This window comes from Pipistrellus kuhlii, unplaced genomic scaffold (genome assembly GCF_014108245.1).
Source record: "Pipistrellus kuhlii isolate mPipKuh1 unplaced genomic scaffold, mPipKuh1.p scaffold_m20_p_11, whole genome shotgun sequence".
Lineage (NCBI taxonomy): Eukaryota > Metazoa > Chordata > Mammalia > Chiroptera > Vespertilionidae > Pipistrellus > Pipistrellus kuhlii.
This window is the reverse complement of record NW_023425416.1, coordinates 30,061,243-30,088,121: the sequence shown is the minus strand read 5'-3', so window position 1 is coordinate 30,088,121 and position 26,879 is coordinate 30,061,243. Positions and strand designations below refer to the sequence as shown.

Sequence of the window (26,879 nt, the reverse complement as noted above, 5' to 3'; positions counted from 1 at the left end):
TACACAGTAATTATTAAACTAAGGGTCCTGCTGGCCAGGCAGAGAGCATCCTTAAGTGGCCTTGCTCAGACTATTGTGTTTTAGGTTTGGAACTAATCAATTAAGCAGAAAATTAAATGAGCATCAATCATAGCTTTAAAGTAAGAGAGAATACAAACTACAATAGACTAAAACCTCCCGTAAGGCATGCTTCAGACAGCGTTTTGGACATGCCATGGATGGTTTTCCTTTGGTCGATGAAGTTATTTTCCATGCAGGGAGGTTTCACAGCGGTACGCAGGGCACCCGCACCCAGCCCCTGGAGACAAAAAAATGCAGCAATATCGGACAGTGTCAGCTTCCCAGCAGATAACCACCTCCCACCCATGTACTCATTTGTAACTGGAGCGAGTGAAATATTCCGGGCTTTGGTGCTTAGGGCAGACTTTAATTTAGGTATATGTGGCATACTTAAATGTGTCCTCTCTGATTTTCTTAAAGGGGCTTTATGTTTGTTTTGTGGCAGTGAGGGCCATAGCAATCTCAGCATCTCGGAGATTCACTTGTCAAACGCTTTCATTTTTAAAAGCACATCTCCAGGGGGATATGGGGGGGGGGGGGGGGGGGGGCGGGAATTCCAGCAAGGAATACTAGTATCTAATAGCTTTCATCAGTCATACATAACTAATAGCATTTTCCAGTTTCTATTTTTCTCTTGCTTCTAAAAAATATTTGAAATAGAAAAGAAGGAAACTTACCAAAAGATCCCAAATGATTGTCATGTTCTGTAATGGTGTGTCTGTATGTGAGCAGTAGGATGAATTGGACTTATTCTGGGGGGGGAAATCATTGTATTCCGTGTCTGTCTGCAGAAAGTGTTTTTTGAAGGTGCCAGCATTTGTAACTCACCAGTTAGGCTCGCCTATGAGGTTGCAGGACCGGATCTCCCTAAAGTCCTCTTACACGGGCGTCCACATGCAAGGATATAGTTTATGAGCGTGCAGTGTAACTCTGCACACCCCGCCTCACAGCTGACTGCGATCCTCCTTTCCGGTCACTCCTGGATTTGTCTGGGTTTTTTCTCTCTGATCTAAAACGATTAATGGGAGTTTCCTCGTGCTGTTAACGGTTATCTGGCAAAGTGCATATTTGTGGCTGAATTTCAGACACCTGCAATCTCTCAGGGCACCAGAGCATTTGGGGTTGCAGAAAAGAAAGTGACTTTACCATTTTTATATCTCAGGTTCATTTTTCTTTCGAATCTAGGAACAGATTCAGCTTAACTCTGATGGGGACTGTTTTCTGGCTCCAGATAACATAAAATGAAATCAACTGTCCCTCTCCCTGCCTCCCTCTATCTGTACCTTCCCACAACCCCATTTAAAGTATAACCATTTGACAATTTGTATAAGCGGTTGCTTATGAACAAATAGTCTGCAGTTATATATTTGGCCTTCTTTTATTTGTGAAATTACACATTTTGCACAAGACTAATCTTTGGAATTCATGGCACCCTTGATGAGAAATTTAGTGGTATATTCCAGAGGACTAGAAAGTGACTGCAGGTTAAGAAAACACAGGTTTTGAAATTGTTTGCCTTGGCCCCGCTAGCGCTGTCTTTGGTGAGGAGAATGGGTCACTTGCTGGCTGTGTTAACAGGTTCCCAGGCCATGTTCTCACCTGTTTCCAGAACTCCTCCATTCTTCAGAGCCATCTTGAGGACATTCCATCCTCGCCTCTTGCTTCTTACTCTCAGGAAACCATACCCCTACAGTCCTTGATCTCTCAGCTCACATGCAACCCAGTAGCTATTATAGTAAAAGCATGGTCTCCTCTCATATGGACAGTATTCATTGATTCAGAATGGGTGGGTACCCTAAACTGCACTCACAGTGTAGATGGACATCACAGCACAGCATCTGAGAGCAACCAGCCATCCCTGTCGCTCAAGGCAAGTCTGAGGACCAGCATCACTGACATCTGAAAACTTGTTAGACTCCAGACCCCACTCTAGACTTCTTAGGATAAGAAGATGAATTTTTAACAAAATCTCAGTGGTTCATCTGTACATTAAAGTTTGAAAAGCACTCACTAGACTCTAAGCTCAATGATGGAATGGTCCAGGTGAATACTAGAATGTGAAAAATAAAAGAGGGGTTTCAGAGGCATGGGAATAGAAAGCCTCCATGCGTGCTTTTTTAGTTCCTCACCTATTGCTTCTTTCTTTGTAGATATCCTTACATTTAAATAATCACTTTATGTAAGCCACCAACAGCACAAAGATATGGTTTCTTCTTCTGCAATAACTGTAGAATAATATTTAGTTGAATAGAAGTGCTCACATCACCATAAAGTACTTCTCCCAGACTCCTTGATGTATTTGCTAAATATACACATTAATGGGAGTGAAAGGTTTTATAAAGTATAGTCTGAGTTACAGGTGCACACCTATCCTTTTTTGCAAACACTGATTGGTAAATGACTTTGTTTTTTAATGGGCTTGGTAGGGCCTGTGAAAATACCTATTTACTGATTATGTGTCCGCTGGGTTCTGTGTGAAGCAGGCACTAAGACAGAGTTACAAGTACAGAGGTGTGTTTAGTGTAATTTCTGTTGCAAGAGTAAAGGGCATGGGATCAGGAGTAAGTGGAGAGAGTCTTCAGACTGCTTTGTACTTCGAACAGCAAGCTGTTTCAGGTTTGGAGTCAGACTATCTTTAACCCACTTCTGCCATTTACCAGCTGTGTGAACTTGGTAAAAAAAAAAAAATCTAAGCCTCAGTTTTCTCACCTGTGTAATGGGAATAATACCTAATTTTCAGGGTTAAGTGAGGAATATATTAGATAGTATTCTGAGAGCTTAGCTAAGCACACAAAATAGAAAAAGTGCACAACAGTTTCTCACTAAATAATTACAGTGTCCAAGGAAGTTGCAATATTTTCTCAAGTTCCACATACAATTTTTGAATTGGTTCTGAATCAATTTTTAACCATCCGGGAAACCTTCTAATTATAGCTTATACACAACTTCACTATATGAATTAAGTTTAATTTGGAATACAATACTTGTACTTGTTATAGTTTTTGCATTTATGAGAAATATAAAATGGCTCAGGTTGGTTAATTCTGTCAAATTATGGTCTTAATTATATCCATCTGGACCAGTTATTTTAGCACCAAGAAAAATTATCTTCTTTTCAAGACTGTAGGCAGCTCCTTTAACTAAAGCTAAGTCCCTACAAACGTGCTTAGTTGGTGGGTCAGGGATGCTGTTGTTAAACCCAGAAGGAGGACCCAAGACAAAGTTCTTTCTTTAAAAGATGTCTCAAGCCCATGATCTGGCAGCTAAAATTTCCAGCTATTTTCTGAAAATACATTATAAATGTAAATATATTTTGTGATGAGAAGCATAATAGGGCAAGAATATACATTAGTTTTTCCACTGTCTCATTTGGGATTGAGGTCAAATTCAGTAGATTGAAACATAGAGCTTGATTGGCATACCTATGACTTTTGCAATAGAAATAGTATTTTAATGGAACTCTGCTCTGGGCTTGTAATGAAAGCAGGGAGTTTGTCTTATACATAGGGATTTTTTCTGCATTTATCTTAGAGGCTGTCTGTGAAAACGATTTCCCAGTTTTAGACAAGTTGCTCTGGATTCTTCCTATTATTGTTTTCCTTTCGTAAGACTATTAAGACATTTCAGCAGGCTGCGTTTCCATAGCATAGATTTCTAAGATAGGGGAAAGCCTGTGTTCACTTCAAGTAAATGTATGCTTTTGTCTCTCTTAAAGGGCTTTCCATGGAATTAGAATATTTCACACATGATTGTCGGTGCATAGTTAAATAATTTGATTCTTACCACAAATCTGGTGAGATAGGCAGGCCATATTTTGAAATTTGTAAAAGGTTCACAAATTGAAAAATTAATTGGAGCAGATTCTAGATTACCCTAATAATAATATAATTCCCACTCCTCTTTTTAAGCAAAAGAGAAAGTGGGAGTTGTGTTAGAGGGCCAGTGTTGCTTGGATCTTGGGTCTGTGCCTAGAGCAGGCTATGCCTGTGGTATGGTGTCATTTGTCTTATCTAGATGGTGGAAGATTTGTAATGGCTGTTCTGATGGAGGGCAGGTTGGATGTGACCCTCTACTTTGAGGGGCCAAGGCTCAGGCTTGTCCATGCTTAGGAATGAGCAAGTCTTGATAATCTGAGTCAGGCTACATCAAACACCAGAGGCTGAGGAGCCATCTGGCTGCTCAAGGTGACTTTGCTTATATGTGTTCTGAGTATACACTTTCAGATTGGGCTTCTTACACTTAGCATGAATGAGCACATATCAGTTCTTCATTCCTTTTTATGGCTGAATAATATTCCATTGCACTGATAGGCTGCAATTTGTTTATCCATTCATCTGTTGATGAACATTTGGGTTGCTTCCACATGTTGGCTATTTCTAGTATGAATAATGCTTCTATGAACATTTATGTTTCTCATATTTAAAATTTTTCTAAAATATATTGATTTCAGAGAGACAGTAAAAGGGAGGGAGGGAGGGAGGGAGAGAGAGAGAGAGAGAGAGAGAGAGAGAGAGAGAGAGAGAGAGAGAGAAATCAGTGACAAGAGAGAATCATTGACTGGTTGCCTCCTACATGACCCACAATGGGAATTGAGCACACAAGTCCACAGTTCAGGAATCGAACTGTGACCTCCTGGTTCATAGATCAATGCTCAACCAATGAGCTAGCATTAAGTAGTCCTGGATATCATGAGTAATCTCTCCATTCATACTGCCCTGTTAAACAATCCTATCTAATAAAGAGAGAGTATGCTAATTGTCTGTCACACTCTCACAGAGATGGTGGTGTCCACAGACAATAAGGAGGGAGTATGCTAATTGAATGCCATGCCCTCAAAGATGGTGGCACCCACAAGATGGAGGCATCCAGACTCTTCAGCCCTGCTTGGGCAGCAGGTGTGTGGCCCCACCAGGCCCACCCCAGGTGAGTCTGGCCATTCCATGTGCCTGCCTTGGGAATCCCCCAGTCCCCTCAGCTCCACAGCTGCCCAGGGCCAGCCTGAGGTACAGGAAAGCCTCAGATGGCAGCTGCCCAGCTATCCAGGGCTGCCTGAGGCTCAGGTAACCAGGGCCAGCCGAGGCTGCTGGCAGTGGCAGTAGCAGAGGTGTGATGGGGGTGTTGCCTTCCCCTGATCTCCTGGGTTGCCTCCCACCCCTGAGGACTCCTGGACTGTGAGAGGGGGAAGGCTGGGCTGAGGGACCCCCCCTTCAGTGCATGAATTTTTATGCACTGGGCCTCTAGTTTTTAATAAACTGGAAGAAATGATAATGAAGCAGCAGGAGCACCTTTAGTGACTAGGGTGCTCTACAGTAAAAACCCTACTCTGTTTGAATTTTATGGGTGTGAAATCATTAATGAGCAGAAATAATATTGCCTGTGTTATTGTAATGGTCATAAAAATCTGCAGCCTTACTGCGTTGATGCACTTCTCTCCTTTAATCAACATCACTTTAAGAGCTAAGTAGGTGGCTGCAAGGTCTCGAAATTGTTTGAGGGACCTCCTGAGGGGATAATTGTGTGGTGGAGTGTATTCACTTACTTATATATTTACCTCCAAAGAGTTTGGGAGTTTCTGAATCAATCACCCACAGGCCTGGCTCCGGCGCTCACCAGGCACAGCAGTTTTTCATCTCTGAAGAATCTGGAATGAGATGCAAATTGTCTGATAAATTATTTTGTGTTACTCTTCAACTTTTGAGAAAAATAGTCCTTGGAGAGCTGTAGCAACAGAAAATGCAATCAACTCTTTAGAACAGGTTGAGTTTCAGCTTTTATCATCAGGGACATAAAACCTGCAGACACAGGCTGTATGGTGCTATGGGATTTCAGAGCATATCTTTAGATGGGTTGCTTTTCATCAACATTGATAAAGTACACGTACAGTGATCTCTGTTTCAGTTTCTCTAGCTTCATTCTTCAATGAATGTGTTCCCATTTTGTTTAATTTTCTCTTGGGAAGATATGAAATTATTTTTAGTTGAATGGCCTGTGGAAACTTAGGTGCATTTGGTATAGGCACGTAATGTGCTGATGAAATGAACACAGTTCCCGTTTTTTAGGTGAACACACAGCAACATTGATGGCCCAGATTTATATTTCCATACTAGAGGCCCAGAGCATGAAATTTGTGTGTGGGTATGGTCCCTAGGCCTGGCCTGGGACCAGAGCCATCTTCCCTGGCTGCAGGCAGCCATCCCCTCCCCGCCCACCCCACTCCTCGGTTTCCTGTTCACCATCGGGTGATGGGAGCCTGCCAGTGGTGAGGGGAAGGACCGAGAGGTGGTCAGTTCACCTCATAGTGACTGGTCGAGCAGCCGTTTTGGTCGTTCTGCTGTTAGGGTCAATTTGCATATTACCCATTTAATATATAGGATATGCATCTCTTCCTTCATCAAGATTTGTTAGACTGTAGGGGCTTTTCAGTGGGATATTTTTTATAATAATTATCAGACCATTTTAACTGTGAAGTTTGCTTCATATTTTAAATTGAGCTTCACAACTGACTAAATAGGTCACAACCTCTTTTATTTCTCTAAGAAACTTTCATCCTATCCAGGATCATGCAGTTGAATGTGTCTTCTCAATTTTGCTTCTTATATGATAAATATGAAGAAATAAGTCTTCGTAATACAGTGAGAAATCAAGAGACGCAGAGGGAAAAGACAGGAGGTTGAGTCCTCGCTTTCCACACTGGCTGTGTGACATCAAACACGTCCTAACTTTTCCAAGTCTCAACACTGTCATCTCTGAAGTGGACTCTGAGGATCCATTACCAGGAATCCTCCACTTGCCTAAGTCTAAGCAAACATCACCTCTCCTGAGGGCTGCACTTGCCTCCAACTAGTCTCTGGCCTCCAACTAGTTCATTCTCTACTTGGCTGCCAAATCGACCTTTAAACATGCACATATGTGTTTAGGATACAAAATAGAAAATCTATTGGCCTACAAATATAAATACACCTTAAATTTACATGAAATATAAATATACATAAGTCTTAATGTAATGTCAATAGGTTCTGTGACTTTCAAGTGAAACGACTTATAACAAGATCAATTTTGCCATAGTTTATTTATTTTTGTTTTTTTAAATATATTTTATTGATTTTTTACAGAGAGGAAGAGAGAGGGATAGAGAGTTAGAAACATCAATGAGAGAAAAACATCGATCAGCTGCCTCCTGCACACCCCCCACTGGGGATGTGCCCGCAACCAAGGTACATGCCCTTGATGGGAATCGAACCTGGGACCTTTCAGTCCGCAGGCCGATGCTCTATCCACTGAGCCAAACTGGTTTTGGCATGCCATAGTTTAATTGATGTAAACATGAGTTAAGTTCCTCTGGTATCTCATTAATGTCATAATGAGATGATGCTAAGCAAAATGTTATTTGAGGGCCTGCTGTTTGTAAAATTTACACACTCATGAAATTTTTATCCACCCTGTTGATCTGTAGGCTTGAGTGTAGGGGTGCTGTCAGTATTGATCATTTTAATATCCAGTAACCAGCACAGTTAGTGATTTCTAAAAGGTGCTAAAAAAATATTTGCTTAATGAATGAATGGGAACACATGTTTCATATGGATTTGGTGACTATTATATGAAGTAATATATTGGAGGCCTTTTGTAAGTTGAAATGGCTATGATTATTTATGATAATAGAGTAGAAAAATTATTAGTTTTCACAGAAATATCTAGGTTTTATGTAATATAAAACTCTTGAATGTTTTCTTCAAGTACCCTATCACAGTAATTAAAACTTTACAGAGATGTACAATGATGACTACATAGATCAATAGAGTAAAATGTAAAGAATCCAGAAATACTATGTGTGTGAATTTAATACATGAAAATGTATTTTCTTATTTAATGGAGAAAGAAAATATATCTAAATGACTAGTCTTGAAACAATTCCCTATCTGTTTGAAAAAAATTAAGATTTCTACTTTACATTACATACAAAAATAAATTCCAGTGGATTAAAATTTTAAATGTATAAAACATTAAACAAACCTAAGAAGAAAATAATGGAGGCTATTTTTATAATCTTGGAGTCAGCCATCTCTGTACAATTATGAAATAAACCCAGAAGGTAAGAGTAAGGGCTGGCATATAAAAACGAGGTAGAGGCTGCAAAAATTTCTTAATGTGACCTTTTGCACATCCTGTTGTATTTGTGCGTATGTGACCAGAGCATGGCCAAAAGGACTTGTGAAGTCAGCATGATTTAGCACAAGCAGGCACTGGATTTAAGATCAGAAGACAGGGTTTGGGGTCTGTCACTTTCAAGGTAAGTTTAAGAGGTCAAGTAGCTCTAAACTTTATGTTCCTTGTCTGCGACGCGAGATAACACCACCCATCTCCCACGCATTGTGAGGGAGGGAGGCTTAAGTGAGAAAATATATTTGAAAGCTCTTTGTGCATTGAGAAAGGTCATACAAAGGTGAGTGAGTGCTGCTATTACTTAGTGTTCTGAGGCAGAACAATGGAAGCTTTCCTAGAATTTATAGGCCACGAAGGAGTTCCTTTTAAGCTTGGGTTTACCTTGCTCTCTAAATAAGACCAGATCACATGCCTTAGGGAGCCCTTTCTCCAAAGCAGAAAGAAGGGCAGGTCACCCAGGAAAATCCAACATTGCAATAGAAACTTATCCTGAGTCGAAACAGGGAAGTTTGCCTCAAGTGATGTGTAGGGTAGGCACTTCCTTTAATTAAAAAAATGCAAATGAGTGCCATGCCCACACTAGGAGTACGGGAGATTTCCCGCATGTGCTTGTGGTCACTGGCCAGTCGTGCTGTATTAACTGTGCCCGTTCACACTGTGAGCAAAGAATGTTTCAGCGCCAGCAAGCGTCTCCAGCTGTTCAGTTAGCAGAGGGCACTGCCATTTTCCAGGAGAGTGGAGGAGGAAAAGAGAAATTATAGCGCTAGGTTTTCATCAGAGAGGAAACCCCATATGGCTCTCAAGGTGTTCTCTGCCAATAAACTGCTAAATGTGTTCTGACGCATGCGTGCCTCTGCTAACCAGGAAATACGCCCAAGACCAAACAAGACAGAGGCAGGGGCTTCATGTGAGAGCAGTTTAAACTCCAGTTGTCACCTCATTCCTTGTCAAACACTTGGTGGCCAGGAACAGAAAGCAGTGGTCCTCTGGTCTCTTGATGCCCAAACGAAGTGTGGTTTGTGGGCGAGCAGTGCTTCCATCACCCTGAGCCCAGGGACGTAGGCGCTTGGGCCCAACTCCAGACTCATCAAGTTCTCCAGAGGATTCATGTGCACACGGGCCCAGCCCATTACCCTCCGCCACACGTGTGCAGGCCTTAGAGCAGGAAAGCAACCTGCACTCGGCCTTTGGGATGTAAGTTACTAGGATCCCCCTTTCCCAGATGAGACCCCTAAAGCCCAGGGAACTTCTGCCAGTCACCCAAAATACAGAAGTCTATGTCTTCTGCCAGCAAGCAAAAAGCATCCCGATATTTCTCCAGCCCCTTCAGGCCTTTGTGCAACCTCCCTGTGTTTTCCTCGCGAGAATGGGTTTCCCGGCCGGGATTGGTTTCTCTGACCTGGTGGAGAAAAGCCAAACTTGATCTGCCCTTTGTGGCTTTTGCTCTCCAAACCAGAAGAAAAAGTTCAGAGAAATATCACAGCTTTGCCTAAGGGAGAATTATCTTGACACATATTGTAGGATAAAAGCACCAAGTCCAGAGCTTGAGGGGAACCTGTTTCTCAATGGATGACAGTCTTGGTTCTAGGGTGTGTGTTTGGGGGGGGGGGTGAGGGGGGAGGATCCTTTGCTGTCCTTGGCCACGCAGAGAGGGACCACTCGAAGAACTCACAGAGGAAGCTGCCGTGCTATAATATATATTAAAAAGGCACCGTACTGTCCCTAACGTAGCCTTCCATACAGAGAGAGTCATAAATATACATTTTGTTTATGGAAATTATTTCTTTTCACAGCCTCATATGTGGTGCTGGAGGCTGAGCTAATCAGCATGACTAATTTTAGTCTTAGTTTTGAGGGTTTATTTTAGGAAAAGTCATGGTACCGGTGGTTCCCTCTCCCTCCCCTTCCCCAAAGCCTGTAAACATATTGTTTGGATTGGATTTGAGATTTAGTTCCACTTACAGTCGGTGATGTGATCAGTAAAGTGGGCTGCAGCTCTGTTCTGCAGTGGAAACATTTTCTACTCTGAGGGCCTGGGAGATCCAGGAGCTGCCTCTCTGGAATGGACAGCAGGAGCCAGGCTTCTTAAAGCTCCACCTGGAGGCGCTGAGAGAAGGAGGTGGAAAACGGCCCCTCACAGATGAGAAGGCGCTCCGGGGGCTTGCAGAGGAGCCCCAAGGGGAGGGGGGAATGGAGTCACTGCCTCTCCGTTGCTACGTCCAGGACAGTGAGGGCGGAGGACCTCCAAGGGTCTGTGGTTTCACCATTAGGTCTCAGAAAGACGGGTGCAGAGAGGGTCAGCCACCTGCAAGCCAAGGAGACGCCAAACCTGCCACCACCTTGGTCCTGGAGCTCTAGCCTCCAGACCATGAGAAAATAGATTTCTGCTGTTCAAGCCACCTGGCGATGACATTTTGCTATGGCTGCCCTCACTGGCTAACACAGCAGCTGACATTGACAGCAGCTGGAAGACAAGTGAGCCAATTATGTCTGGAGTGAGTCTGGTAAAGACAATTTGGTGGGACATCACTGTTCACTGCTCCCACTTACAACTGAGAAAATGGTGACTGGAGAAGTGAAGCAACATTCCCAAGGGCGCGGCCCAGAAGCAGCAGAGGCCAGATATGAACTTGGTCTGACCCCTCCTGGAGGGAGGCACACATCACCAGCTAACTTGGGCTTCGATTTCTGTCATTTTTATCCTAGTTTGTCCCCACCTTACACAAAATGAAGCCCCATGGGGAAATTGAGGCAATGTCTGTTATCTAAGTGCCTTCTGAAGGCATTGTCTTTTAAACCTGTTGTTTTGAAAATATGATAGCATATTAATCACAGGTTTTGTTTTGTTTTATACATATAAGAGTTTGATATATTAATTTAAAGTGTTTTTATTGAAAAACAAATTAAGGCCATCTTTTTACACCCACAAATGCCATTTTGTGACAATAAGAAATTCTGAGACCTGCCTTGTCAGTGTAATAAAAATTACTGCCATTCTGAGCACTGTTGCTCCCAATTTGTAATGAGAGAAAGAATATGGTCATTGGAGAGGCCACATCAAGATCTAATGATAAATTGGTTTGTTCTCATGATACCTGTGCTCAGTCTGGCTCAGTATCATAAAGCCATTGACTCTTTCAGAAAACTCGGAAAGAAAGGAAGATTCTTTCCCCCATATTGTGGGTATACTATTTTTAAAGGCCTCTTGTGGGTATTGTTAACTTCCTGGGAGAAGGGTCATAAAAGTGTGAGTTAAGAACTTTCCAGAACACTCAGCGAGAGATGGAGGAATGGTGGCTACCTGAGCTGCCGACAGCAATGGTCTCTTTCTGGTTCCTCCACACCTGCCTTGGCCCGTTCACCGGCTGTTAAAAATGGTGAAAGAAACCATTTACTATGTTGTTTTGGGGGTCAAACCCAGTGCCACCCAGGAAGAATTGAAAAAGACTTATAGGATGCTGGCCTTGAAGTACCACCTCGATAAGAATCCAAATGAAGGAGAGAAGTTTACACAGATTTCTATGTGTCATCCTTAATTGTTAAACTATGAAGTTAAAATTCTGTATTTAACTGGCAGTCAGACAAAAAACTTAATTTGTAGAGAAGGGTTAGTTTGTATAGTTGTATTAAGTGGGATTCACTGTGATGCCTCTGCATTTATTCTATTGCCTCAACTATTACTTGAAGGTGGCATGCCATATAACTTAACCTGTGGTATCAGCGATAGAAATGATACCTTCCCAATAAAGGGGTTTATCATAATAAGCTGCTTGTTGAGGACTTGCACTTATATAATTGCATTTCCTTATGTGGTGCCACCCTTTAAAAAAAAATATATATATATATATGTATAACTATATATCAGTCCTTGGTTACATTTCCCCCACTTCTCTTTGGACCATAAACCTTAGAGTGGTGACTTCTGGAGCAGGCTAACTTAGAAGCTGAGTGATGAGACCTTTACATGGAGAAGTAATTTGCATGTATGAGATAGGAAGGTGTTTTTTAGGTATGTTACAGGCTTACTTTAAACCACTTAACTGATGCTCCAAAATAATTGTTACAATATTGGTAGTATAGCAGATTATGAATAGTTTTAATGGTATGTTTAAAAGTCATACGTTCATAAGCTTAAATCTGCATATCAGAATTTAAGCAATTCTTAAAATGCATGAATGTTTCCTTAATACACTGATTGCAAAGTTAAAAAAAAAAAAAAGTGTGTGTGAGTGAGTCCATTGGGTTTCCCAAATCATAAGTGACTTGGCCACCGAACTTATCAAACATTAATTAATTCTGACACTGTCATTACCTATGCAAAGATGGCAGGGCGATCATGCAGCCAGAGCAGAGTCTGGGGCCCTGAACTGAGCCACAGTCTAACAGTGAGTGTCATCCTCTCTGGGTCATCTCAGTCCTCCAACTTGGCAGGCTTGTGGGATTGAGCTGGCAACATGAGAATAAAGAAGACCTTTTTGCTGTTCAAAGCTATGCCTTCATCTGAAATATAAATTCAAAGTACATGGGAAAGAGGGAAGGGAGCGGACTCTTAGGGAGAAAAATTTCTATCTCCACCTTCTCCTTTCTCTACCCCCTCTCTCCCCCCTCCCCCCCAAAAAAAGAGATTAGGAAATTCTTTACCTACAATAGTATGTGCTACTTTGAAAGTCCTATCTCTTAGAGACTTAGGCATTCACTGATTCAGTAAGGAGTCTGTGTGTCTGCTTTGAGCCGTGGGATGGAGACACCCTGATAAACGGGATGGGCCTGGCTCCTGTCCTCCAGGAGCTTGCTCCCTCCTGACGATGCAGTAGAAACTGTTTTCATTTGAGCAGATATTAAGTGCCAGTCATTGTACTAAATTATTGGCTCTCAAACTCCAGTGTGCGTCAGGATCCCGGAGGGCTTGTTAGAACACAGACTTGGGGGGAAGGAGGGCTCACCCAGTTCTGATTCACTGGGTCTGGGGGCCTGAGGATCTGCACTTCTCATAGGATTCCAGGCGATGCTGTTGCTGCTCTGGGTAACCATTCTGCTAAAGTCTTTGCATGCATTTGTTTAAGGCACAACCATAGTTAGAATCATTTGGGATGATGGTGGATGCCCAGGCTGAGCTATTTCTTTTATATAAAGAAATTCCTTTAAAGGAAACTTGGTTTTGCCTTTAGGCAAAGTTATTGTCTCATTCTTCTCTTTAAAAAAAATAAACTTAATGCATTTCCTGATCATTAAAAAAGTTTAAAGAGCTAATGCAATCATGAATAAATATTGGGGAATTGTTCATAAGCAATTGCACTAGCATGGCATTTTCCCCCTGAAGGTCCTATTGTATAAGACAGAGCAGTGGTTCTCAGAGTGTGTGCCATGCTGGCAGCATCGTTAGGAATGTGGAATCTCAGGCCCCAGCCCTGACCTAGCGGTCTGAAACTCTGGGCATGGGGCCAGGCGCCTGTGTCTAGCAAGCCCTCCAGGTGGCATGTTCCAGTCAGAGGTGGAGGGTAGTGACAGCTGGGCTGAGCCTGGTGTTCAGTAGGCCCCACTCCCTGCAGACAGTTCAAGTTCAGTTTTTGCATCTCATAAATCGAAAGTCGATCCCTTGTTCAACGTCTTTCAGAGTGAAGGGAAAGGCAGTCACGACTTTTGTCTGTGACCTGGTTTTACGAGCAAAAGTGAACATTTCTAGCTAATCATAACGCAGCACTGATTGGGTGGGGAAAAGATAAGGGTCAGGTGACTTGCATTCTAGTCTTGTGTCCACCATGCAAGCAGCTGTGTGACAATGGTTCCTTCTGAGTCTCACTTTCACGATCTGGAAAATGAGATAAAAATGTTGTCCTGGTCTAGTGTGAGTAATTATTGCAATGATCAAATGGAACAATGAGTTTGAATATGCTTTCACAAACTGTAAAGCGTTGTAACTTTGGGATACGGACTCAAAACTTTGTTCTTCCCCAACCGTAAAATGGAAATAGTCCTCTGTCACTCCACCGAGGCTATGAGTGGTTGAGACAACCAATGACATAAATCTCTTTTAAATTAAAGTTACTTCTATTTTTGTCTAACATACAAAGGTTGTAAGATGTAGAGATAATATAGAGTCTTATATGTGTTATTGTTGTGCTTATATAGTATCTGATGGTACTTTCATTGAACTAGTCATGTCCTGGAACAGTGGTTCTCAAAGTGGGGCCCTTGGAGCAGCAGCATGAGCATCTCCTGGGAAATGGTTAGAAATGAACATTTTCAGGCCTCACCCCAGACTCACTGAATCAGCAACTCTGGGTTTTAACAAGCCCTGGAGTTGCTCCCAATGCTCACTTACGTCTTACAGGAAGGACTTGACTTGGGTCTTAATTGAAGGATGTGACAAAGCCTCCTTTTCCCAGAATGGGGTGATTGCTTCTCTTTGTCTCCAGCATGGCAGCCAGTATTGGGTTACTTCATCAGCGCACCCCATCACTGCCCGCCCAGTGGAGACGGCAATGCCACTCAGTGCGTGTTACAGGCTGACTTCTGGGGGGCAATGAAATGAAAGCTATTTATCACAGACCATTTTCCCCTCAGTGACAGGGGAAATGAGCCTTAGCCTAAGAAGGCTTCCCACGGGCCCACGGACAGAGAGCACACACGGTGTGGTGAACAGAGTTTGGGCACACTTCCATTTCTTTCCACTCTTCCCTTTGAAAGTGAACCCTGTTCTGAGCTGCACCAACTTTATGGTGCTTACGAAAAACAGGGGCTGGATTCATCTCAGTCCGTTGCATGACTTACGTAGGCGTATGTGGTAGAATGGCCTGTCTTTTCTTCCTCTCGCTCCTTCCTGGGAGGGATCCCTTGGGGAGTGAGGGACAAAGACTTAGACATGCACAAGGAGCCATGTTAGCGGGAGGAAGGTGGGTGCATTTGTCATGCTGGGTGATCTGGCTCATGGCTGGCTCTGTGAAGGGTCTGCTGGAGCACAGCCACATGTGTTTGCACATCGTCTGTGTCTGCCTTCAGGCTGCAGAGCTGGATGGTTGTGGCAGTGACAGTATAACCTGCAAACCTAACATTTTGATGACCTAGCCCTTTACAGAACCAGTTTGTTAACCCTGTGGAAGAAGTTCCCGCTGAGCTGCCTGGAGGGAGCCCGGAGGAGCCAGTGGATAGGAAGGACACAGGGAACAGAGGTGTAATGCCTGGGTCCCTCTGGAGCCCGCAGAAGGGAGGCCAGAGAAAGGCGTGTTCCTTGTTGCCTGTTTGAGTTGGGTGTGGATTTTGAGAAGTGATTCTGTTTAAAATGCATTTAAAAATTTTAACTCAGTATATGCTCATGATTGTCAAATATTTATGTTTCTTCCTGGCGTGGAAGAAATATTAGATATGTGCAGGGCTTTATGTTAAATCTTAGTGAGTAGCATTTATTGGTTTACCTACTAAGTGCAGAGTGCTTTGCATTCATTATACTTTTTAATCTTCACAATAATTCTATGAAATAGGTACTATCATCCCCATTTTATAGATTAGAAAACTGAAGAGCAAAAAGTTTAAATAATGCTCATGCTTTGAAGCGGATGGTAGAGGCTTGATTTAAATGCAGGATTTTGTGTGTATGTGTGTTTTTATGCCAAAGCCAGCATTATAAATTAGTGTTTTTCAAAATGTGGAGAAATCAGTTTAGCAAGTTGCAAGTGAGATTTAAAAACAAACTGAATACAATGCAAAATACCAGAGTGTGTCAGCTACAGTATAGATATAGATTATAGTAGATATACTTTGTTTCAGTCATAAAAATATTTATATACAATACACAAATATAGGCACATTTCTATGTATAAATGATACCTCTTACTATACATAGTCAAATTTGAAAGCAGATATTCTTGCCCAAAGTTGGTGTGGGGGAATGAATAGAGAGAAAAAGGGAGAGCAAGAGGGAGAAAATATGAACATTTGTCCAAAAGACAGACTGAGTGGGAGGGTGAGAGAGAGAGAGAGAGAGAGAGAGAGAGAGAGAGAGAGAGAAAATGAATGGATGTCTCTCTGAAAGTGACACAGAAATTCAAGGCGAGTGGAAGGGAGAGGAAGAGAGGTAGGAAGTCATATTGTTTTGTCCACCATTCCTCGAAAGTATGTCCCTACTTGAGGTAAAACCTGGGGACCTGAAGTGCCCCCTGGGTAGATTTAATTTTTCACATAATTCCCTTGCCATGACCTACTTGTGGTTGTGAGTATAAGTCAAATAAAGAATGTTGTGAAACATTGCCCCCAGTACAAACCATCTATTTCATTTGGTGCTTAACTGAAATTTAGTGATCTGAAGGGAAAACGGTCCATATCTGAGTTACTGGGAGAAATTATGAGATTCACAACACACCCCTTCCTAAGGGACTGGCGAAGACAGTTTTGAATATATGTAAAATTTTTATCTTTTGAGCCAATGAGTTTTGACTCCTCAGCACTGCCTCTTATGTTTTATGGGAAACCGCTGATATAAAAGATTTCAAGGTATTTCATTCTCAGGGAATTCTACAATCACTAGTATTTTACTTTAAAAGAAATACAGAATCAGTTCACTTAAAGTCCATTTTTACAGATGTGGAAATTAAGAGAACATTTGTGTAAAGCGTTTCTGTATCAGATGGTTTCATAAGAATCCTGTTACTGAATCTTCATAGCTACCTTGCTGAGCATCCTTATGTCAGTTTTCCTGGAGAAACAGAGCTCAGCAAGTTCAAATCCCTTGTCCAGGTTTTCTCCCCTGAGAGCGGGTAGAGCTAGATTCAAACCTTGATTCTCTGGTCCCAAATTCCATATTTTTCCCCATTAGCCAAAAATTGGCAACAATAGGATGAAAAGCAGTGCTGGGTGTTTAAATTTAGAAGAATGATTTATTTATATGTCAGAGTGTGGTACAGAGCCTAAAAGGCCCACAGTTTCATTGTGCTAAGGTGTCATTGTGTCATTTCCTCCTGTCTCCAAGGATATTTCTCCATTTGTAGGTCCTCATTAACCAAGAGGAGCTGACATCATCACTGTGTTTTTTTGTGATCCATTCTTGGTCTTTGTTGGGGCTGAAGACCATGCTAAACACCAGCTGTATTCTTAGCTAATAATCATTTTATATTAAGTAATGTGGGTAGCTACGTCTTGGCTTCAGCTTAGTAGGTGATTTTTTCTTCTTCTTTTCTTTTCATTTTGTTTCTAAATAAATGGCCTGAATTCGTCTGAGTAAGTAGAGCCCTGGAGTAAACTTCATCTCAAAGCCTTCACAACTTGTTGGAAAAAAATTCAGAACTTTTTCCTCAGCTTGCCACGTGCCATTGCTCTATACCCCATTCATCTTGTATGGTCTCACCACCAATATTTTCTTTAAAAAAAAAAAAAAGAAATTCCCAGGATGCGTGCTGGCCTAGTTCCACTACCACTGCCCCTGTAAAACTTCACGTGGGTGAGTAACTGGGTCCTGCAGCCAAGCGCCTATCCCACTCCTGCCCCTGAGTCCCCTCGTTTGTATTAAGATTGTGGTCCAAAGATGTTAGAGGAAATCGTTTCTTCTTGTTTATTGGCTTTATTCCTGCGTCTTAAAAATGTGCTGCAAACGCAATCACTTCTCCCTTCCCCTACTTGCTGGGTATTTATTACTTTCAACCAGTTTCTTTCAGAAGCTAATATTCAGCTCTACACTCCAGGGGAGCTCTGTCAGTACAAACAAAATATAGATCTCGTGGGGAAACTCCGGGGATCTGAGCCTCATTATAATTGTAATGACTGGTGGGACGTGATCTTTGTTTATTCTTTGTCTCAGGGATCCCGGAAGACCCGCGTGTAGCTGAGGAGTACTATACTGACACGTTTGATTCCTGTTCCGAAGAGAGTGAGGAGGAGGAAGAAGAAACAGTGTTGTTGGCAGGACTGGAGGCTGAGGTCAGGGACCAGGGACTCCAGCCTGATTGTAGAGGAAACCAACAGGTACGGGTGGCTGCCCCCCAAAGAGGTGGGAAAAGCAAGGAAGTCTTGATTCCTTGAAGTGGGAGAGGGGGGACCAGGGTTTATTGTAAAGGGTGCCTGTGATGATGAGTCTTGGCTTCCAAGGTCCAGGGGCCCCCGGGAATTCTGAAGAATTTGGTCTGGGCCATGTTGGTAGGGGAAGGGCTGCCAAAAGCAGGATGTCTGATCACCTTATTTTATTAGCAACACACAAATTACAGTTATGAAACTGTGCTGAGACCCAGTCCCTGTTGGCTGTTGGCTTGGTGATTTGAGTGAAACCTGTGGCTGTCATGGGGTTCACCTCTTCTCTGATCTTCTCTGTTTTGCCCTTTACCCCTGAGTGTGCCAGGGTCCGCTTAGGGCAAGCATGTCAAAATCATGGCCCGTGGGCCACAAGCCCGTGTTACCCTTTGAGTTTGACATGCTTGACTTAGATGATCATTATACTTGTGGCTCTTAGGTGAGTATTCAGATCAAAGTGGATTCTCTCCTTCAGATGGGCCAAAAGTCTCACAGTTTTTATTTTGACAGATAAAAAGCCTTCTAAAAGGAAAACAGCTGTGGGCTTCGCTGGGATTGATTGCTGGTCCCTTGTGACCATCTTTCAGCAGCACTGTCTCCAAAACAGTTTTATTAAGTAGCTAATTGCTGGTGATTGTCAGCTGCTTCTTTGCTGCAGCCAGTAGAACATCAATAAGGCCTCTATCCCGGCCATTGTCATAATGCTGGTAGCTTTTCTGTGAGGTCTGTGGTCACTGAATTGGAACCAGCCTCTGAGATCTCAGGAGACACAGTGTGTGGCTGTCATCATAACGGCTCCCAGCGGTATTCATGGGACCTGTCACTGACAGAGTTTCGTGTGCTCTAATGGACATGTGTTAGGGCTGCAGACTGATGGATAGACCCTTCCATCTTCACTTTACTGCCTTGATCATCATTTCCCCTCCCACGTGCACCAGCAGTCTCCATTCTAGCTGGGCCGTAATGACCTGCCACAGAACTCCCTCAGGAAAGGCTGCTCAGTGAGTGTGGCCTTGACCGATGCTTGCCTTCAGGCTCTTAAGACCAGGATGTTTGTTCTTGCTGAGATAAAGCGCTGCAGAGGCCCATTTTCCCAGCTAATGCTGAAGTTTTCAATATGTTTCCCCCAAACCCTCCAGGGGTTTTGAAATTCTCTTCACGGTGAAGCATTAGGAAAAGCAGGCATGACCTGCGAGGACCGGTGCCACAGAGCAAAGAAAGGGATGTGGTCCAGGCAAGGCCCACACTGTCCAGGACACAGCCCAGGTCGTCAGGAGAGCAGGTGCTGCTAAGCGTGTCCTCTGGGGGGTGGGGTCATCAGTTCAATCGAATCACAATATAACAATAGCAGCCAAAGAACAGGGTGTTTGAGCAGGAAGGCTCCCTTTAGGGGTGTCGAACTCAATCAGAGAAGGGGCCAAAATCTAAAATCCAGCCTAAATCGCGGGCCGAATGGTTTACTGAACAGTCATAAACTGTCATTGTGATGGAAACGCAGCGGAGTGCAGTGATGACAGCGCGGTGCGGGCCACATTGCAAGGCCTGGCGGGACGGATTTGGCCCGAGGGCCTTGTGTTTGACACATGTGAGTCTAGGTCCACTGATGCAGAAACTAAGACCCAGGAAACCAAGCTGCTTGGCAGAGGCCAGCGCATTCGGTGGAAGAGCCGGCTTAGACCCCGGGCCTATCTGGTTGGTGTCATCGCTGTACATGTCCATGTGTGCTTTGCGTTTCCTGCAGCAGCGGGTATCTCTGCTAAGCTCCTCCCTGGCTCGAGGCTGTCCCTGTTAAGTTTGGAGTCCACCAGGAGCAGAAGAAGGGAGAGACCTGCTTTCCTTCTCCTGTTTCTGTGCCTGGTACCTGCCTCCCTGTTCCTGGGCTGGACACTGGGGTCTGCATCCCATGCTTTTGGCCTCCCCGGCCAGCAGTGACCAGGCATGCCTTCCTCATCACGGCCTTGCCTGTACATTTGGAACATGTAGTAACATGGTTTCACCACCTGCATGAAACGTGGCTGCCTGAACCCCACCAGCTGTTATAAAATGAAACCTAACATATTCAGATACTGCTTTGGGTAGTTTATTGTATTACAATACATTTTTTTTCTAAAATCCAAAAATTACCGCAATATAAATTATATTGCTTGTTTTGAAATGGAGCAGGTGAGCCATAAATTATTAATTTCTCTCAGAATAACCACAGACCTGAAAGTAATTAAGAGATTCCATTTTCCCAGAGCATTGTGATGCTATTTTGAATATTTCCGGCCTTCTGGGTAAAGGACAGCAATTTACTTTGTATCAAAGGTAATGTTTGTTATCAAATACAGTCAGACTCATGGGGGTGCCTGACTCTTACTGAGGGCTAAGGTAAATAACCTCCGTTGAGGCAGTTCTTAGATTTATGGCTCCTTGAAGAACATACATTTCCAAGGAAGATCTGGTAGAGACACTCTCCAGGAAAAAAATATTCACTTAGTTCCTGCTGTACTGAGTAGATTATAGAGTGCACAAAACTATGTTTTTCAATTCATTCTAATTGCATTTACCATTTTATAAGTTAAATAAGTCATATTGATTATTATTAAAATTTAGAAAAGGCATGAGCGCACAAAGGATAAGATAAAGATTACCCATATTTCCACCATATAGTCAAAGCCACTGCTACAATTTTAGTGTATTTATTCCTGTCAGAGAGGGAGAGGGAAAAGGAAAGGAGGAGAGGGAGAAAGAAAGAGAGAGGGAAAGGGGTGGGGGGGGGGGCAGAGAGATGTTTTTCTTTTAAAAAATAGGGGGTCAGGGGGAATCATACTGTAAAATAATTTTGCAACCAGACTTTTCTGTGTTTTGTTTTGCCTAAACATGGCAAGAACATTTTTCACATCATTAAATATCCTTTTCCTCTACAGGGAAGTGAATCTGTCTTGTCTTGGCAGTGCAGTGATACGGAATCGCTGGTCCGGTGTTTGGAGAGCGTCCTGGGTGGCACCTCTCTAGGTGAGTAAGTTTCTTCATTCCAAACTACAGTGATGCTTGATGACGCCAGGGGACCATCTGAGAAATGGGAGGCGTAGGGCTCTCCACGGATATTTCAGTCCAGCCCCCTAATTTTCCAGGGGAGGAAACTGAGGCCAACAGAGGCTGTGTTTGGCCAGGACCCAGGACTCTCAAAGAAGAATTGTTAGTTGTTATTGTCAGTGATCCTCAGTCTCCGAGGATAAAATCATTGAAATTCATTGTGACCCAGTGGTGGCCCAGCAGTGCTTACTGTCAGTTTTAGAGGTTTCTTTGAAGGGATGTCTGTCCATCTGCCTTCCTCCTGTAGAAACAGGCACATTCGGTCCAGCTGAGGGACCATCACGCTGAAGGTCAGGCAGTTATTGGAAGAGATTCGGCCTGAAAACAAAGCCGCCATTTCTTTAGCATCCTCAGTCTCTGTATATGAGATTGCTGCACTCCAAGAATAAAACCTTATTTCTTAGTTTCTACTCTTTGCAATCCAAAAGCTAACTCTGATAATGTCTAGCACTGGAAGATAAACTGTCATTAAAATTTTTTTTAATTGTCTGACCAAAAGCCATCTCTTCCAAGGGGGTGACAGGCATAAACATGACATTTTCAGGGGCGCAAGCATTTCCCACTGTTTTACTAGGAGCTCCCTGCACAAGGATCGCCTTTTTCTAGCTAATTCCAATCTCTGTGTGCGAAGCCTCAGTTATCACACAGCGCCCTGATTTTCCCTCCCCACCGTCACCCTGAGAGCTGGTCAGTTGCGCATCAGTGACACTTTTGAGGCGAATTTAACTCCCAAGAACGGACTCAAAGACTAGAGAGGCTTTCCTTTGGCCAGGACACTTTCCCTTGAACCTCAGTTAGATTGCATCAGTGATTTTCACGCTGGGTTCTTTGAGGAACCCTAGGATTGGGAAAGGGGACATGCACCAAGCTACTAGGACAGAAGCCAGGTCTGCACTGTTGACTCTGCTTCTCCATTACTTATTGTGTCTGGTGCAAAAGAGGCACTGAACCGAGACTTGAAAGTCTTAAGAGAGATAAATTGCAGGTCCTGCTCCTGGACCAGCTTCAACTAAGGTGGTTTCTCTTCTATCTGTTTTAAAATTAGATTTTTACATATAATATTATGGCTTGAAAAAGATAGATTCTGTTGAAAAAAAAGTTAATACTGGAGTGGATCTATGATATCTACGTTCCCTTCTGGGCTGTATGATTTCATAAAAATAAGCATTAGAAATATGGAGTAAAAATACATATTTATCTCCACAAAGTGACAAAAAAGGAGTGTGTGATATAAATCCACAGGAACAAAGGGAACAGGAGAGGCGGTGGGAGGGGGCCACAGCATCTAGTGAGTTTGAGAAGCTAGAAGACAGATGAATGGGTGGTAAGTGAGTTAGGAAACAGGAAGGTGAAAGCTTAGTAGCTGAGAGGTGCATGGAGGGAAGCGAGGGGAGGCATGTCGGGGAGCATGCTTTTGAAATACCCCTCTGGGTGGTACTCACAGCACCCTCTCTGCAGGCTCCGAGCACATAGAAGCCTCAAAGAAATCTCCTCCTGTAGTTGTATAAAGGATGAGATGGTTCAAGTGGTTAGTATCTGTTTTGCTGTAATGGCATCTTGGGGGATTCCCCAGCTATAGTCATAGAGCTAATTAATCACCGTGCTCGGTAATATATGTCAGAATATGAACAGAATCCAGGGGACAGTTTGAACTTAAACGTGGCAGAGGATGAGCCTGGCGCCTGACAATGACACACCTGTGAACTGAGCTGGGCTTCGCTCAAGATCGGGTCAGCCTGTGCATTTTGTAGCCCTGAAAGGATTGTGTGCAGTGGTTTGATCTGCTCCCCAACCCTAGATTTAGTTTTCTTTCTCTTTAAAACTGGGACAGTGATATTGTCCTTCTTATGTCACTGGGACATGGAGAGGATTAGTGAGCATTGAGTAGCTTCAACAGATCCTGAGGTAGAAGGTGCCCTTTGAGTCCTAGTTCAGTTTATTAGTCCCCTCTATACATCCAGGTCATTTTAAAGCCTTTAGATCAGTGTTTCTCACACTTGAGCTTTGTCAGAATTATTCCAAGGGCATTGAAGCTGCACATCTAGTGCAATCCCCAGAAGCTGTGTTTCTAACTGTTTCCAAGTGATGCTGATGTTCTGGGTCCAGACCTCACTTTGAGAACCCTGGCTTCAAAGGCCTGAAGCCCTGAAATTCTTATTGTTTGCACCCTCCCCGATTTATAATTCAAACAAAACATTCCTGAGGCATAAAATTAAATATTTCATAAAATTATTGAGAACTTGCCTAAACACTAAAATGAGAACAGCTTCACTTCTCTCTTCTTGTGGTGCTGACAGTGTGTGCTGGGCTATATTTAAGGGTTACTGAGCTCCCTTGGATCCAATATTGTATTTTTGCCTTGTCCTTACTATCTGCATCAGATAGTAAGGGGGTCTGGTGCGTTCAGGCACTGCATGAGAAGTCAGATGTTGAGACCTTTCAGAAACATGGTCCCAGCCACCAGACTGGTCCTGGACAAACCAGTGAAATCCTTGTAGCGGTGCTGCTTTCACACTGGGGGACCTATCGTCCCAAATGGAGGCAACTCATTTTTTAAGCCCCAAATTCCTCCTGAAATTTCCCACGGGTTACAAGAAACAAGGCCAGTCATGAGCAGGATACTGAGTGATCCAGAGAGAGTTAGGAGACGGAAAGAGAGAAGGAGTTAAGAGAATAAGAAAGGCCAGAAATGAGGGCATGGGGGACAGGCAGGAATGTGGGCAGTGGCCATTTCACCAAGGACAGATACTTTAAAACATGACATTTCTATGGTTGAAATGTGTATCCTGTCCCCACCCCCTATTTCCCTACAGGTGTTTATAAAGCACACATGACAAGCCAGATATTATAGGGTGATGATGGAAACAAGATCCCTATGTTAATGAGCTCCTGGTGTAGTCAGGGCATCGTGAGGAAGATAACGCGTGCTGGGAGTGAGCCAAGTGGAGGACAGAGGTCCACTCTGGGGGACAATCTGTCATTTCTTGGACCTGTGAGGGCAGCACAAGATTTTACTCACTGTAGTAGCCTCAGAGTCTAACACAGATGCTGGCACATAGCGTTTTTAAAATAATCATTCAATGAACAAATGAAAAGATGAGTAGAGTTACCAATTGGTTGGGAGGGGGAAGTATTCTCTAGAAAGGATCAAGCAGTGTGAAAACTCAGAGGTATGAAATAACTGAGTATATGCATGGAACTATCAAGAAGTTTGATGCTGCTGGAATCTAAGGTGTGAGGAAGGGATGAGCAAACCTGGGCCAAGGCCATGGAGAATCTGGTGTGCCAGGTTAGGAGCTTGATCTTTCCCCTCTGGATTAGGATACCTTTGGCTTTTAAGAAAATCAGAAAAGATCACCTTTAACAGATAATAAGGAGGATGCTTTGAAAGAAGTGACCTGAGGTGGGGAACTGGATATGGGTTCTCATTACACAGACAACAGATGGTGTTGCTATAGTAACCGTTCAGGTCCATCACTACTCAGTGAGAACAGAAGATGACCTCTCTCTTCCTTCTCATCACACTTAGAAAAGAACATTCTGTCAATTTATTTCTTAGTAACCAGACTATGAACCAAGGGAACATATGAAGTATAAGTTTTTTTTTTATGTTTGAGATATTAGCTGTACTTCTAGAGAGAAATCATCAGCAGAATGACATAAGTCATCAGTGAATTATATTTATAAAAAGGCTTGTTTTATAGATCTAAACTGGATATTGCCACAGAAGTAATTAAATAAAACAGATACTACTTCAACATCTCTCTACCCATTAAAATTCATTTGGTGAGCTGATATGTTTGGCTTTTTGAAAATTGTTACCCTTCAATTCTTCTATTGAACTTGAGTAATAACCATTTAATCTCTACTAAACAATGTGACTCATACACACCAGAGAAGGCAATAGGGCTTATGGATATCTTAGAACTCCTTTGCTTAAGCTCTTCAAACTCTAAGCCGCTAAGTTATAGGAATGACTGACAGGCATTTGACCTTGCACTACTGTGTTTTTTCATCTTGACAGAAAAGAATGTCTCAAAATAATTACAATGATTTCAACATAGTGGTTTATCTTTGGTTACTGACACCTTGAAACCACTACTTTTTGGAGGTGAGGAGGGAGATTTGGACTCATAAACCACTTGGATCATTTTGATGTGAATGCACAATATTTGTTTGCCACTATCCCTTCTGTGTATGCATTAGAGAAAATTAATAGTTTCTATAAATTCTTTAAAACTTGAAAAGGTGCAACAGATTAGAATTAGTGTCAATTTACAGAGAACCTGCTATCTGTCTGTTACCATGCTTTTGGCAGATGCGTGGTGATGGGAGCAGGGAAAAGGCTTTGTACTATAAATAAATCCCCCAAACAATATTAATATTCATTATTGGTAGTAAACTCTTAGCAAAGGACATTCTGTATATTACTGTTAGCTAGGGGGAAAGTTCCACTAATCAAGTTTACATAATTAAGAGATAACCCCAACAATCATGCCCTCATTTATTACTCACACATTATGATTTCAACAAAGTTAACATGCTCTACAGAGGAATGTTATTAGCTCACAATGATGCATTAGGCCTGGATCCTGCCACTGAAAGCTTACATTTCAGTGGGTTTGGGGGTGGGCCTGAGGATCTGCATTTCTAACAAGTGCCCAGGTGATGCTGATGCTATGGTCCAGGAACTGCACTTTAAAAACCCCTGGACTAGGAAACCAGAGAAGAAAGTCTTCTCTTCCATCCAAGGCTTTAAAAAATTGCTTATTTTTTTGATAAATTTTAATAAATCGAATCAAGGTTTTAATAAAGGTATGTCACATTCCATCTTCAATATATGCATGACCCCACAAAGAGAGTGTTACTTACAACCTAGAAAAACGTTTTCTTCCAACATTTAGTTATACTAACCTGAAAGAATGAAATATTTTTGACCCAGCAAGTCTATGTCTAGGTATTTATCTTAGAGAACAATCAGAGTTGGGTATATGGTAAAAATAAATATAATATACAAGGATTCTCATGGCAGTATTGTTTACAAGAGGGAAAAATTGGAATAAAAATAAATGCCTTACAATGGGCTTTAGTATGTCTTCTAGAACAAAGAAGTTTTTTATGCTTGATTAAAAATGATGATATAGTTATATATGCATTAGCATGAAAGGTATTATGAAGCATATAAACCATAATTCACACACACACACACACACACACACACACACACACACACGCATTTGGAAATAAAGTGTCAATAATGGTTCTCTTGAGTGGCTTTCCTCTCTCTGTTTTCTAATTTCTGTACAATGAACATGGATGACTTCTTTTTTACTAAAAGAAGAGGGAAGTATTGATGCACTTAAATAATTTAATCAGTCTTGGAGTCAGCCAACCTGCTGTTACATAAAAGCAGATTTGGTCTCTAAAGCTAAGAATCTCCACATTGGAACTCTACAACAAAACTCCCCAAACACTGGCTTCTGTCTCCAAGGGGTATTCACACCCAAAAAAGTTAGGATCTGGCTTTTACAAACCTCTTCTTAACCTGTATACACATTTAATTGTTTACTAAAAAACAAATAAACAAG

The 26,879-nt window shown here is 42.5% G+C and overlaps 1 protein-coding gene across 5 annotated transcripts in view; it reads left to right on the top strand.

Moving 5' to 3' along the window:
- The window catches only part of NEK11 (NIMA related kinase 11), a 135,061-nt gene that overhangs the window by 71,398 nt on the left and 36,784 nt on the right, over positions 1-26,879 (top strand). For all 5 annotated transcript variants that reach the window (XM_045579297.1, XM_045579296.1, XM_045579298.1 and 2 more), the window contains 2 exons: positions 18,008-18,171; positions 21,123-21,210. In XM_045579297.1, the coding sequence (XP_045435253.1) occupies positions 18,008-18,171; positions 21,123-21,210 (252 nt within the window). The remainder of the gene's footprint in view (positions 1-18,007; positions 18,172-21,122; positions 21,211-26,879) is intronic.